The 15,096-nt window shown below is 47.8% G+C and overlaps 2 protein-coding genes across 2 annotated transcripts; both read left to right on the plus strand.

Annotated features, from left to right (window-relative positions):
* Window positions 1–218: 218 nt before the first annotated feature.
* Window positions 219–5,100, plus strand: LOC148593327 (cytochrome P450 2C19-like). The gene is made up of 9 exons (XM_088531415.1): window positions 219–407; window positions 754–916; window positions 1,410–1,559; window positions 1,888–2,048; window positions 2,444–2,620; window positions 3,160–3,301; window positions 3,735–3,922; window positions 4,053–4,194; window positions 4,898–5,100. Exons 1-9 carry the CDS (start codon window positions 228–230, stop codon window positions 5,077–5,079), a joined length of 1,485 nt encoding a protein of 494 aa, XP_088387541.1. The 5' UTR covers window positions 219–227; the 3' UTR covers window positions 5,080–5,100.
* Window positions 5,101–8,692: 3,592 nt separating this feature from the next.
* On the plus strand, window positions 8,693–13,551 carry LOC148593328 (cytochrome P450 2C19-like). The gene is made up of 9 exons (XM_088531414.1): window positions 8,693–8,875; window positions 9,220–9,382; window positions 9,877–10,026; window positions 10,321–10,481; window positions 10,877–11,053; window positions 11,600–11,741; window positions 12,170–12,357; window positions 12,488–12,629; window positions 13,325–13,551. Exons 1-9 carry the CDS (start codon window positions 8,696–8,698, stop codon window positions 13,504–13,506), a joined length of 1,485 nt encoding a protein of 494 aa, XP_088387540.1. The 5' UTR covers window positions 8,693–8,695; the 3' UTR covers window positions 13,507–13,551.
* The last annotated feature ends 1,545 nt before the right edge of the window (window positions 13,552–15,096 follow it).

Genomic DNA, 15,096 nt, shown 5'->3' on the forward strand with positions numbered 1-15,096 from the left:
TCTCCACCTCAATTGACACATGCAATTGCGTGACAGCAGGCACAGCTTTGATGACTAATAAACACTGATATAAGTTCAAAATTCTTTCTACAACACACGGCAAGCTAGCAAATGATTGACCCATAATATTGACTAATTCAGCCATAGAGGTTTTTGGTACAGAATTCTTCAGTATATAAGCTCTACAGTTTGACAGACTCATTCCAGAGTGCCTCTCCACCTGGAAAATGGAGCTCCTGGGAGCAACAGGTGCTGTCCTACTGGTTTGCATTATTTGCCTGCTCTCCTTCACAGCATGGAGAAGCAGCTTTGGAAAGAGGAAGATGCCTCCTGGACCAGCTCCCCTTCCCATTCTAGGCAATATGCTGCAGGTGAAACCAAAGGACTTGTCCAAAACCCTTGAGCAGGTAAGGTCACTTGCTTTGGCTCATTCACTTTCTTCTGCACATTCTGGGAAACATGAGCCAAGTGCACTGGGAGAACCTGTGGCCAGAGCGTGAAGAAGGCGAACCCCAGAGGGGGAGAAAATCTTTGAGTATATCAGCTGCTGCTCTATACTGCTGTGATCCTTGGTTTTGAGTGCCTGATGGCTGCAAGGCCTTTACATATCCATATTTGTTGTGGGAAGGCCAGATCTTGATATTCCTGATCTCTGAGAACACATTACCCACAGAATAATACAACAACAAGGCCACTTTCTGACTTCTTCTGCCCACCTGCTCCCTGGCCATGTTTTCTTTTGTCTTTTGGCAGCTCAGCAAAAAGTACGGGTCAGTGTTCACAGTGCACCTGGGCTCCGACCCCGTGGTGGTGCTGCATGGATATGATGTGGTGAAAGAAGCCTTGATAGACCGCGCAGACGAGTTTGCTCCCAGAGGACACTGGCCGATCGGGGACAGAGCTAACAACGGACTAGGTATATTTACTGGCTGAGCTGCTTTTGAGAAGAGAAGGGTTGAGGACCAGACAGGCAGGGACAGGGGCTGGAGTGAGGTGTGCACAGGGGCAGGCTGAGGGAAGTGGCTGGGTCTAGCCTGGAGAAGGGAAGGCAGAGCAAGGGGTTGGTGGTGGTTTTCCCTGCTTAGGGAGGGCAACAGAGAAATGGAGCCAGGCTCCTTTTAGAGGCGGACAGGGAAAGGGCAAGGCAACAGGCACAGGTGCAGCAAGGGAAGACATTCATGCTTACAGAGAATGGTGCGTTCACAGTGAGGGTGGCTACGTGAGGGAAAGGGTCAAAACGAGGATGTTGAACTACACGACCTCCAAAGGTCTCCTCCGCACTGAAGGACTCTACGATGCTACTCTGCAGGCGTTCTCCTGAAGACGAGATTCACTGTCACTGTGAGCTTCAGTTCATCTCATGCCCATGTCATTCAGCCAGGCCTTCCCTTTTCCTTCCTCTTCTGCAGGCATCATTTTCAGCAACAATGAGGAATGGCTACAAGTTCGCCGATTTGCTCTCACCACACTGCGCAACTTTGGGATGGGAAAGAGGAGCATCGAGGAGAGGATCCAAGAGGAAGCTGGGCACCTGCTGGAAGAGATCACCAAAACAAACAGTACAGTCTATTCTTAACACACCTTATGTTTGCTAAGAAAGCCTGTAGGAAGTAAGCAGTGTTGGTGCTGGTCCAATGCAGGAATTAAGGTGACACATGTTCTTAGCTTTTAATTCAGGTTCCCATGCATGAACGCTGCCTCATTATAAAGCAACAAATAATTCCATGATTGCTTACTACTACCATTGGAGGAGCATTCTGTGTCATTCAGACTGTTATGTGGTATTTCTGTTAACCCTCCTCAGGGCTCAAGTAGCTATAGAGCTAGCATTTTACAACAGAAGCCAAAAATGTTGCTTCTTTCCTTTTTCGTTTTGTGACCTTGCAGGAATGCCTTTTGACCCAACCTACATAGTGAGCTGTGCTGTCTCCAACATCATATGCTCCATCGTCTTTGGGAACCGATATGACTATAGAGACAAGAAGTTTCTGGCCCTGATGGAAAACATAAACAACATCTTTGAGATGATCAGCTGCCCCTGGGGACAGGTATATTCAGCAACCATTTCGCAGAGGGGATATAGTTCCAAGGTAGTAGGAGGCTCATTTCCTAATGAAGTCCCATTTCAGTCTTCACACTAGGACACAACAGTACATACAGCTTCTTCATCCCACTGCGCAGGAGGGAATTCACTCTAGAGCAAGAGGAGCCCTCACAAACCAAGCTGGCTTTACCGGCTAGGTGCAGCCTACCCCTAGTCCTGACCAGCCTTCTCCTCTGCTTCTGAGTTTCCTACTACTACTACTAAGCAAACCCTCATCTCTCTGTCAGACTGTCCAGGCCTCACTACCCCTCTGACTGGTTCTGTTGAGAGGTTGTGGCCTTTTGCTAATTCCTAATGATGGGGAAATGATCACACTAAGGACCTTCCTGGTCTTTTCAGCTCTATCAGATGTTCCCAAAGATCTTGGATTACATGCCCGGACCTCACAACAGAATATTCGCAGAATTTGATACTCTAAAAGCTTTTGTGGCGGAGGAGGTGAAGGCGCACCAAGCTTCCATAGACCCCAGCTCCCCTTGGGATTTCATTGACTGCTTCCTCAACAAAATGCAGGAGGTAAGGAGACAGCATGTAGCCCCATCTCCTCCCCAAGCACACCTACACGGAGCCCCTTTCCTTCGCCAAGTCACACACACATTGGACTCACCCCTTCCCTGTACTTTGCCCTGAAAGCTCATCTGTGCACCGGGAAAACACCCCAAACAGGTGTCACGTCTGTCAGAGCACAAAATTCTGGGTCTACTCCCTCACTGGCTACTACCTGCAGCTCCTTGGACATCAAGCCCCACATCTGCTTTCCGCAAAGCCCAGAGACATTTGCAGTCTGATGTTGCAGTTCCTTGGCTGGAAAGCAGTGGGCACAGGAAGGGCAAGTGGGCAGCTAGCTGCCATGCCATGCACAGCTTGAAAGAAAGCTGCCCTGGGGGTCTAGCTTACTGCATAGACATTGAATTGTATTGTTGCAGCTAACTGCTGCACCTCAACAGGGGAACATAAAAGCTCAGGATGGAGAAGGAGGCCTGGACTGATACAAGAAAGAGGAAACAGACTGTTTTGACATGTGTTTTGTTGTTGTTGTTTGTTTGTTTTCCTAGGAGAAGCACAATTCCAACTCCCATTTCCACTTGAAGAACTTGATAACCAGTGCCTTTGACTTGTTCACTGCTGGATCTGAGACAACTAGCACCACCATAAGATATGGACTTCTGCTGCTTCTCAAACACCCCAAAATACAAGGTATCAGTCTGTGACCTGCTCCCCTCCAGCCATTCCTCTGTGCTGGTCTCAGGTGTAACACCACTTTCTGCTATGCACTTTCTGCCCTTCCAACTCTCTCTCACTCAATTCTCCACCCGAGCAGGAAAAGTCGTCGCAATCTCATTTCCCAGAGTGGGCCTTAGTGGACCTTGCAGCCCTCCTAGGCATATACAACTGGCCCCTGGAGAGTCTGAGACTTGGCCCATGCACATCTCTATCTTCCAGTACTCCTATTTAGTTGGAGGGCACTCTTTGCAATAGGTTGCAGTGGAGCTGCAAAATCAGCACCAGTCTTCCTAGGGGCTTTGTTGTCTTGGTAAAGTGGTAGGAATCTGGACAACTTGGAACGATCTTGCTGAGTAGGCTTGGTTTTATTCACCCTCTTATTTATAGTCTGTTCCTTTCACGACAGAGAAAGTTCAGGAAGAGATCGACCAGGTGGTGGGACGATCACGAAGACTCTGTGTGGCTGACCGGACCCAGCTGCCCTACACAGATGCTGTGGTCCATGAAATCCAGCGCTTCATCAGTCTCATCCCCATGAGTCTTCCTCATTCTGTGAACAAAGACACTCACCTCAGAGGCTATGTCATTCCCAAGGTTAGTTGATATTCTCCCTTTGGTACCAACAGCAACATGCAGGAAATTTCATACTTAACTCGGCAGGCAATCAGGTTACAAGACGTAACTCACCTCCACGTTATGTTCTGTTCTTCTTATATTACCACAGGGGACAACAATCTACCCCCTTCTCAGCTCTGTCCTCCATGACAGTAAAGAGTTTGCAAACCCAGAAGAATTCAACCCCGGGCATTTCTTGAACGCAAACGGCACCTTTAAGAAGAGCGACTTCTTCATGCCCTTCTCCGCAGGTAAGGCACGTGCTTCTTCTTCTCATTCCTCTCTCAGGAACTGCCGACCTCCTCCTCTGGGAACCAGCCCACCTTTTCCTTCACACACACACACACACACACACACACACACACACTTTCCTTGCCCTCTCTCAGCTTGGCCCCTCCATGGCTTCCTCACAACTCAACACTCTTTGGATAACTGCCAAGTGCTCCTTTCTCCAAGCACACCTCCCATCTTGCAGAGGGCTCAGGGGCTTCTCAAACCTCACCCTGGGAGCTCCTGATGGAAGGACATGAATCATACCCATTCTCTCGCTAGAAATCCGTGTGCTTTGTACAGTAACTCCACTTTTCCCAAATTCATCTTAAATACCTCTCACACTATGTGCCACCACTCACTCAGCAATATCCCCAACCTGCTGCTTTTGCACCTGCTCTTTATGCCACCTTGCTCCCTCTCATCCTGCCTCCTAATGTGCCTCCTTGGTGCTCAAGGCTTCTCCTGCTCACGTTCTTCTTTCACATACCCTAGCAAACTACCAGAGCGTGTCTAGTTTTTCCCCAGCAAACTGTTCCCTTGCAAAAATGCTCCACAATCCTCACAGTCACCTCACTGCCATGGCTGTATCTGATAAACAATGCTGTGTAACACAGTTGCATAGCACAAATCCCAGTCCACTCTGCAACATCTGCTCAGCAATATTTGTTGTTTTAATTTCAGGCAAGCGAATATGCCCTGGAGAGGGCCTGGCACGCATGGAGATATTCTTACTCGTAGCCACCATCTTGCAGAACTTTACCTTGAAGCCTGTTGTCGATCCCAAGGAACTCAGCATAACTCCAACATTGAGTGGAGCAGGAAACATACCTCCCGTTTACCAGCTCTGTGCTGTCCCTCGCTGAAGGACTCAGAACTTCTCTCCACTGTGTCCTGAGCTTGGCTTTTCCGTTACACCTTCCTTACTAACTCATTGCTCAGTGACCACATCTATTGCATGATTTCTTCAATAGTACAATAGCCAGGGCTTCTCCTGCTTCTCCTGCTATATGCATCCACTGAAGATCAATATTCAGGTGTGTGTATTCTCAAAAGTAAAAATAAAATAAAATAAGACAAAATAAAATAAAATAAACTCTGGTCAGGATTTAAGCAGCATAACCAATAGGGCCTCTTAAATTTAAGATTTGGCAACTCTTTCTCTGCCCTGGATTAGGAACTGAACAACCTGAACTAACAAAGCTTTTAAGTTAGCCATTTTTGGAGATCTTAAGTCTTCTCCAGCTGAAGTAAGTTTACAGAAGACAACAGTACCTGGAGAAGTGCTAGAGAAGGGCAGTAATAGTTGATGGGACAAACTGCTTCCTCCCTTAGGAGGTTTGAGGTGCAGTCTCTGCTCACACCTACAGCAGCTCTGCTTAACCTAGCCCTTTTAAATTGTGTGGCCTCCTGTCATCAGAAAGAAGCCAGGTAGAAACTCCTGGATGGCCAGGTGGTTCCAGCCAACCATTTTAACACCTTCATTGCTTTCACATGGATCTGAACCCATCACAGCCCTCTTGTGTCCTTTAGCAAAAAACACAGATAGGAGGCGAGCTTATGCCAGGAGATGGATTCATATGCATAGCACTGAGATGAGAGGAGCTTCTTTGTGCAATTTATGTTGGTTCTGTAGTAGTGACTTCAAGCCTCCTTTTTTTCTAGAGTTCTTCCAACTATGGCGCATTGAGGAGATCTACCTGCTTTTTCCCCATGCACCCTCCTGGCTACTCTCACCACTCATGAAGCTGCATGAGTAGAAAAAGCTGTGTGTCATTGTAAGATATGGTGAGAGGAGAAGAATAAAAGTACAAAAGGGAATGTGCTCCCCTGGGAAGATCCATTACGTGTTCTTTCTGCCTTTGTAGAGGTGCTGCTGCTTCCAAAGCTGAGCAGATTTACCACAGCAATACCTGTTTTGACAGGTGTTTCACGTAAGACTCCTCTACGCCTGGCTTGTACCATACATGGAATGTGGCAACGCGATGTAAAGTGCCAGCATACAGATGTGTGCTTCAGTCAACACACTGAGCCCAGAAGCGCAGCAGGATTGGTGAACTGGAGACATACCCACACCAACTGTCTCTCAGAAGAAGGGGGCTGGCTGCACAGAGGGGTAGGAGCAGCATTTGGCGCAGTCACCTACTGAGACAAAATCCCCAAAGAAAATAAGAAAACAGCAAACCAGCAGGAAATTCTACAGGATGATGATGAGGCACTTTCTGAAGCTTGGCATTTGTTTGGAAAAAGAACAGAGTGAAGCAGATGCTATAACACTTTTCTCAGGCTAAGCACTGTTAGTCTTTTCTCCGAATACCGATAATACCTGCCTCTGTTGAACTTAAAATGAAAGTTCCCAAGGAAGATGGATAGAGGGACTTTGAGTTCAGCTTTCCTGGGCCTTCACATAGCTACATAGGACAAAGCCGTCCTTCCTACTCTGGGCTTCTGCAGACAGAATTGAGTATGCAGAAAATCATTGGACACTACTGTGATGTGAAAAGAGCCCCACATTCCCACAGATAGAGGTCTGACTGACTTAGTCACCTGATGTTTCCTTTTTATCCTTTTAAATCCACTGTGCATCTGCCAGCGTGGTGCAAATTCTCATGAACTCGGCTTTCCGTGTCCAGAGATCCCTAATATCACATATCTCCCATAAAATGCCCTGGCAAGATCAAGGAGTCCGCAGAGGGGAAGGACCATCTCCCTCAACGTACTGTCAATGCTCTGCCTAACACAGCCCAGGCTTTCTTTGTCAATAGGGTATGTTGTTGCATCGCAATCAACTTGATGTCCACCAGGATTCTCAGGTCCTTCTCATCAGAGCAGCTCTCCAATAGGTCCTTCCCCAGCCTGAAATGGTGCATGGGGACTCCCTAGGACTCTACCTCTGCATTTCCCCTTGTGGAACTTCATGAAGTTCCTCCCTGCCTCTCTCTCCAGCCTGCCAAAGTCCCTGTCAGTGGCAGCACAGCCTTCTGGTGCATCAACTACTCCATTCACTTTTGTGTCATCAGCAAGTTTTCTGAGGGTGAACTCTGTCCCTTCATCAAGGTAACTGATGAATAGATTGAACAAGATTGGGCTGACTGGTGAGTTACACTGCTAGCTTGTGGCCTCTTACCAGATTTGGTGCCACTGCTCACAACCTTCTGAGCTCTGCCCTTCAGCCTGTTTTCAGTCCACTTCACTGGCTGCTCATCTAGCCTGTACTTCCTCAGAGTGACTGCAAGGATGGTATGGAAGACCACGTTGAAAGTCTTACTGAAGTCAAGGTAGAAAACATGCACTGCTTTCCCCTTATTTACGCAGATGGACATTGAAATATAGAAGGCTATTGGGTTGCAGAAATGTGATTTTCTGTTTGGGAATGCATGCTGACTACTTTTGATCATCTTTGAATCCTTCATGTGCTTGGAAATGGCATCCAAGTTTATCTGCTGCATCATGCTTGCATGGAAGTAGGTGAGACTGACTGGCCTGGCGTCTCTTTCTTAAATTCCTTGAGGACTGGAGTGACATTTCGTTTCTTGTAGTCTTCAGAAATCTCATCTGATCTCCATAACCTTTCCAAGATGATGAAGAGTGGGCTGGCAATGATGTCTTCCAGCTCTCTCAACACTCATGGAGAGATCCAAACAGGGCCCATGAACCTGTTTGCTTAAGGGATCCCTAAACCAATCCTCCAATACTAAGTGCAAGAATGCCTTACTCAAAAATTTATCACTGGTACTTATCTATTATAAGTGAGGTTGACATATCTGGAGACCTTTCTCCACCTCACCAGGTGGAGATTTGGTACTTTTGTCTCTTGTGAGGCCGCATATAGCTAGGTAGCGTTGCACCGAGCAATCACTGTGCATACAAAACAACATACCAATATATTCAGCCCATCGTGAATGCTGTGAACATCAGTAACAGTGTCAGAAGGTCTTCCAGAAAATCAAGGATGGCTCACTCCACAGAGAATATAATGCAGTATTGATCATATCAGTGCTCCCACTGTGGCCTTTGATTGCTCCTGAAGTCCTTCTGGACAATCAGGGATGGCTCACCCCCTCTGACACTGATGGATCAACACCAATGAACAGAACATACAAATGGCCCGAAGTATGTGTAAGATATTTCAACATCACTGATTTTTTCAGAGTCCTTGCTAAGTGGAATGCTGATCTCAAACTGCAAACATTTACCTATGTCTTTTTCATGAAGTGTACTTTACTTTTTATACCTTATGAAATCAGCTTGAAGTTCTCCACCTCAATTGACACATGCAATTGCTTGATACCAGAGATAGCTTTGATGACTAATAAACACTGATCTAAGTTAAAACTTTTTTCTACAACACAGGGCAAGCTAGCAAATGATTGACCTATAATACTGACTAAGTCAGCCATAGGGTGTTTTATTACACAATTCTGGAGTATATAAGCTCTACAGCTGGACAGACTCATTCCAGAGTGCCTCTCCACCTGGAAAATGGAGATCCTGGGAGCAACAGGTGCTGTCCTACTGGTTTGCATTATTTGCCTGCTCTCCTTCACAGCATGGAGAAGCAGCTTTGGAAAGAGGAAGATGCCTCCTGGACCAGCTCCCCTTCCCATTCTAGGCAATATGCTGCAGGTGAAACCAAAGGACTTGTCCAAAACCCTTGAGCAGGTAAGGTCACTTGCTTTGGCTCATTCACTTTCTTCTGCACATTCTGGGAAATATGAGCCAAGTGCACTGGGAGAACCTGTGGCTGTAGCCTGAGGAAGGTCAATCCTAGAGGGAGAGAAAAGCTTTGAGTATCTCAGCTGCTGCTCTATAATGCTGTGATCCTTGGGTTTTGAGTGCCTGATGGCTGCAAGGCCTTTACGTATCCATATTTGTTGTGGGAACGCCAGATCTTGATATTCCTGATCTCTGAGAACACATTACCCACAGAGTAATACAACAAGGCCACTTTCTGACTTCTTCTGCCCACCTGCTCCCTGGCCATGTTTTCTTTTGTCTTTTGGCAGCTCAGCAAAAAGTACGGGTCAGTGTTCACAGTGCACCTGGGCTCTGAGCCCGTGGTGGTGCTGCATGGATATGATGTGGTGAAAGAGGCCTTGATAGACCGCGCAGACGAGTTTGCTACCAGAGGACACTGGCCGATTGCGGACAGAGCTAACAACGGACTAGGTATATTTACTGGCTGAGCTGCTTTTGAGAAGAGAAGGGTTGAGGACCAGACAGGCAGGGACAGGGGCTGGAGTGAGGTGTGCACAGGGGCAGGCTGAGGGAAGTGGCTGGGTCTAGCCTGGAGAAGGGAAGGCAGAGCGAGGGGTTGGTGGTGGTTTTTCCTGCTTAGGGAGGGCAACAGAGAAATGGAGCCAGGCTCCTTTTAGAGACGGACAGGGAAAGGGCAAGGTAACAGGCGCAGGCTGCAGCAAGGGAAGACCTTCATGCTTACAGAGAATGGTACGTTCACAGTGAGGGTGGCTAGATGAGGGAAAGGGTAAAAACGAGGATGTTGAACTGCACGACCTCCAGAGGTCTCCTCCACACTGAGGGACTCTACGATGCTACTCTGCAGGCGTTCTCCTGACGACGAGATTCACTGTCACTGTGAGCTTCAGTTCATCTCATGCCCATGTCATTCAGCCAGGCCTTCCCTTTTCCTTCCTCTTCTGCAGGCATCATTTTCAGCAACAATGAGGAATGGCTACAAGTTCGCCGATTTGCTCTCACCACACTGCGCAACTTTGGGATGGGAAAGAGGAGCATTGAGGAGAGGATCCAAGAGGAAGCTGGGCACCTGCTGGAAGAAATCACCAAAACGAACAGTACGGTCTATTCTTAACACACCTTATGTTTGCTAAGAACGCCTCAATGACTTTAATCACATTACCTAATGAGGTAATGGTACCTCATTATAAAGCAACAAATAACTCCATGATTGCTTACTACTACCATTGGAGGAGCATTCCGTGTCATTCAGACTGTGATGTTGTATTTCTGTTAACCCTCCTCAGGGCTCAAGTAGCTATAGAGCTAGCATTTTACAACAGAAGCTAAAAATGTTGCTTCTTTCCTTTTTTTTTTTTTCCCTCTTTTTTGTACATTTTTTGACCTTGCAGGAATGCCTTTTGACCCAACCTACGTACTGAGCTGTGCTGTCTCCAACATCATATGCTCCATCGTCTTTGGGAACCGATATGACTATAGAGACAAGAAGTTTCTGGCCCTGATGAAAAACATAAACAACATCTTTGAGATGATCAGCTGCCCCTGGGGACAGGTATATTCAGCAGCCATTTCATAGAAGGGATATAGTTCCAAGGTAGTAGGAGGCTCATTTCCTAATGAAGTCCCATTTCAGTCTTCACACTAGGACACAACAGTACATACAGCTTCTTCATCCCACTGCGCAGGAGGGAATTCACTCTAGAGCAAGAGGAGCCCTCACAAACCAAGCTGGCTTGGCCGGCTAGGTGCAGCCTACCCCTAGTCCTGACCAGCCTTCTCCTCTGCTTCTGAGTTTCCTACTGCTACTACTAAGCAAACCCTCATCTCTCTGTCAGACTGTCCAGGCCTCACTACCCCTCTGACTGGCTCTGTTGAGAGGTTGTGGACTTTTGCTAATTCCAAATGATGGGGAAATGATCACACTAAGGACCTTCCTGGTCTTTTCAGCTCTATCAGATGTTCCCAAAGATCTTGGAGTACATGCCCGGTCCTCACAACAGAATATTCACAGAAATTGATATTCTAAAAGCCTTTGTGGCAGAGGAGGTGAAGGCGCACCAAGCTTCCATAGACCCCAGCTCCCCTCGGGATTTCATTGACTGCTTCCTCAACAAAATGCAGGAGGTAAGGAGAAAGCATGTAGCCCCATCTCCTCCCCAAGCACACCTACACGGAGCCCCTTTCCTTTGCCAAGTCACACACACATTGGACTCACCCCTTCCCTGTACTTTACACTGAAAGCTCGTCTGTGCACTGGGAAAACACCCAAAACGGGTGTCACGTCTGTCAGAGCACAGAATTCTGGGTCTGCCCACTCACTGGCCACTAACTGCAGCTCCTTGGACATCAAGCCCTACGTCTGCTTTCCGCAAAGCGCAGAGATATTTGCACTCTGGTGTCACAGTTCCTTGGCTAGAAAGCAGTGGGCGCAGGAAGGGGAAGTGGGCAGCTAGCTGCCATGCCGTGCACAGCTTGAAAGAAAGCTGCCCTGGAGGTCTAGCTTACTGCATAGACATTGAATTGTATTGTTGCAGCTAACTGCTGCACCTCAACAGGGGAACATAACAGCTCGGGATGGAGAAGGACACCTGGACTGATACAAGAAAGAGGAAACAGACTTGTTTTGACATGTGCTTTGTTGTTGCTGTCTGTTTGTTTTTTTTCTCCTAGGAGAAGCACAATGCCAACTCCCATTTCCACTTGAAGAACTTGATAACCAGTGCCTTTGACTTGTTCACTGCTGGAACTGAGACAACTAGCACCACCATAAGATATGGACTTCTGCTGCTTCTCAAACACCCCAAAATACAAGGTACCAGTCTGTGACCTGCTCCCCTCCAGCCATTCCTCTGTGCTGGTCTCAGGTGTAACACCACTTTCTGCTATGCACTTTCTGCCCTTCCAACTCTCTCTCACTCAATTCTCCACCCGAGCAGGAAAAGTCGTCGCAATCTCATTTCCCAGAGTGGGGCCTTAGTGGACCTTGCAGCCCTCCTAGGCATATACAACTGGCCCCTGGAGAGTCTGAGACTTGGCGCATGCACATCTCTATCTTCCAGTACTCCTATTTAGTTGGAGGGCACTCTTTGCAATAGGTTGCAGTGGAGCTGCAAAATCAGCACCAGTTTTCTTAGGGCCTCTGGTGTCTTGGTAAAACAGTAGGAAAACTTGGAACGATCTTGCTGAGTAGGCTTGGTTTTATTCACCCCTCTTAGTAATAGTCTGTGCCTTTCACGACAGAGAAAGTTCAAGAAGAGATTGACCAGGTGGTGGGACGATCACGAAGACCCTGTGTGGCTGACCGGACCCAGCTGCCCTACACAGATGCTGTGGTCCATGAAATCCAGCGCTTCATCAATCTCACCCCCTTGAGTCTTCCTCATTCTGTGAACAAAGACACTCACCTCAGAGGCTATGTCATTCCCAAGGTTAGTTGATATTCTCCCTTTGGTACCAACAGCAACGTGCAGGAAATTTCATCCTTAACTCAGCAGGCAATCAGATTACAAGACGTAACTCACCTCCACGTTATATTCTGTTCTTCTTATGTTACCGCAGGGGACAACAATCTACCCCCTTCTCAGCTCTGTCCTCCATGACAGTAAAGAGTTTGCAAACCCAGAAGAGTTCAACCCCGCACATTTCTTGAATGCAAACGGCACCTTTAAGAAGAGCGACTTCTTCATGCCCTTCTCCGCAGGTAAGGCACGTGCTTCCTCTTCTCATTCCTCTCTCAGGAGCTGCTGACCTCCTCCTCTGGGAACCAGCCCAACTTTTCCTTTACACACACACACACACACACACACACTTGCCTTGCCCTCTCTCAGCTTGGTACCTCCATGGCGTTCTCACAACTCAATACTCTTTGGATAACTCCCAAGCGCTCCTTTTTCCAAGCACACCTCCCATCTTGCAGAGGGCTCAGGGGCTTCTCAAACCTTACTCTGGGAGCTCCTGATGGAAGGACATGAATCATACCCATTCTCACGTTAGAAATCTGTGTGCTTTGTACAGTAACTCCACTTTTCCCAAGTTCATCTTAAATACCTCTCACGCTATGTGCCACCACTCACTCAGCAATATCCCCAACCTGCTGCTTTTGCACCTGCTCTTTATGCCACCCTGCTCCCTCTCATCCTGCCTCCTAATGTGCCTCCTTGGTGCTCAAGGCTTCTCCTGCTCACGTTCTTCTTTCACATACCCTAGCAAACTACCAGAGCGTGTCTAGTTTTTCCCCAGCAAACTGTTCCCTTGCAAAAATGCTCCACAATCCTCACAGTCACCTCACTGCCATGGCTTTATCTCATAAACAATGCTGTGTAACACAGTTGCATAGCACAAATCCCAGTCCACTCTGCAACATCTGCTCAGCAATATTTGTTGTTTTAATTTCAGGCAAGCGAATATGCCCTGGAGAGGGCCTGGCACGCATGGAGATATTCTTAGTTGTAGCCACCATCTTGCAGAACTTTACCTTGAAGCCTGTTGTCGACCCCAAGGAACTCAGCATAACTCCAACATTGAGTGGAGCAGGAAACGTACCTCCCGTTTACCAGCTCTGTGCTGTCCCTCGCTGAAGGACTCAAAACTTCTCTCCACTGTGTCCTGAGCTTGGCTTTTCCCTTACACCTTCCTTGCTAACTCATTGCTCAGTGACCACATCTATTACCTGATTTCTTCAATAATACAATAGCCAGGGCTGGTGAAGACCTGCTTCTCCTGCTATATGCATCCACTGAAGATCAATATTCAGGTGTGTGTATATATACTCAAAAGTAAAAATAAAATAAGATAAAATAAAGTAAATTAAAATAAACTCTGGTCAGGATTTAAGCAGCATAACCAATAGTGCCTCTTAAATAAGATTTGGCAACTCTTTCTCTGCCCCGGATTAGGAACTGTACAACCTGAACTAATGAAGCTTTTAAGTTAGTGATTTTTTGAGATCTTAAGTCTTCTCCAGCTGAACTAAGTTTACAGAAGACAACAGTACCTGGAGAAATGCTAGAGAAGGGCAGTAATAGTTGATGGGAGAAACTCCTCCCCCCTTTAGGAGGTTTGAGGTACAGTCTCTGCTCACACTTACAGCAGCTGCTGTCCTGGGGGGCATCCAACAGGGGACCAAGCTTGAATTCCCCCTTTTAAGTTAGAGGTTAAGGAGCCCTGGGAGGCTGCTGTGGCCACAGGATGGTGCATTCTTGACCTGGGGGCCACATGTCATGCCAGACAGGGGCTCTTTGTGTGGGACAGCTCTGTCCCTGGACTTTACTGCAAAGCAAGCAGACACTAAGGGGCTACAGTGAACACTTGGAAAGGGTGAAGGGTGCCCACACATGCAGATTTAAAAGGAATTCCATAGAGTCAGGATTCACTGCAGTACTGCACAACAGCCCTTTCTACAAGAGGCTAAGGCAGAGACCCAACATTTGGGTGACTGATTTGGCAGCTGCTCACAGAGCAGGATGCCTACTGCCTATTGCCGTGGGAAAATCATGTTTGACGAACCTGACAGCCTTCTACAATGAGGTGACCGGCTGGATGGACCATGGGAGAGCCATGTTGTCTACCTTGACTTCAGCAAAGCTTTCAACACAACTCTCCCATAATCCTCATAGGGAAGTTTGGCCTGGATGAGTGGACAGCAAAGTGGATTGAGGACTGGCTGGATGGCAGAGCCCAGAGGGTGGTGATAAGTGGGGCCGAGTCTGGCTGGAGGCCTGTGGCCAGTGGTGTCCCACAGAGGTAAGTACTGGGCCTAGTGCTCTTTAACTTGTTCATCAATGACTTGGACGAGGGCACAGAGTGCACCCTCGACAAGTCTGCAGATGACCCCAAACTGGGAGGAGTGGCCAACACTCCTGAGGGCTGTGCTGCCATTCAGAGGGACCTAGACAGGTTGGAGAGTTGGGCAAGAGGAACCTCATGAGGTTCAACAATGACAAGTGCCAGGTCCTGCACCTGGGGAAGGAATAACCCAGTACAGACTAGGGGTTGACCTGCTGGAAAGCAGAGCTGCAGAGAGCAATGTGGGAGTCCTGGTTGACAACAAGTCAACCACGGGTCAGCAATACACCCTTGTGGCCAAGAAGGCCAATGGGATCCTGGCCTGCATCAAGAGGAGCTTTGGCAGCAGGTCGAGGGAGGCGATCCTCCCCCTCCACTCAGTT

Source organism: Tinamus guttatus, unplaced genomic scaffold (genome assembly GCF_059628265.1).
Source record: "Tinamus guttatus ecotype Peru unplaced genomic scaffold, ASM5962826v1 Tinamus_guttatus_pri_ptg000416l, whole genome shotgun sequence".
In the NCBI taxonomy this organism is placed as follows: Eukaryota; Metazoa; Chordata; class Aves; order Tinamiformes; family Tinamidae; genus Tinamus; species Tinamus guttatus.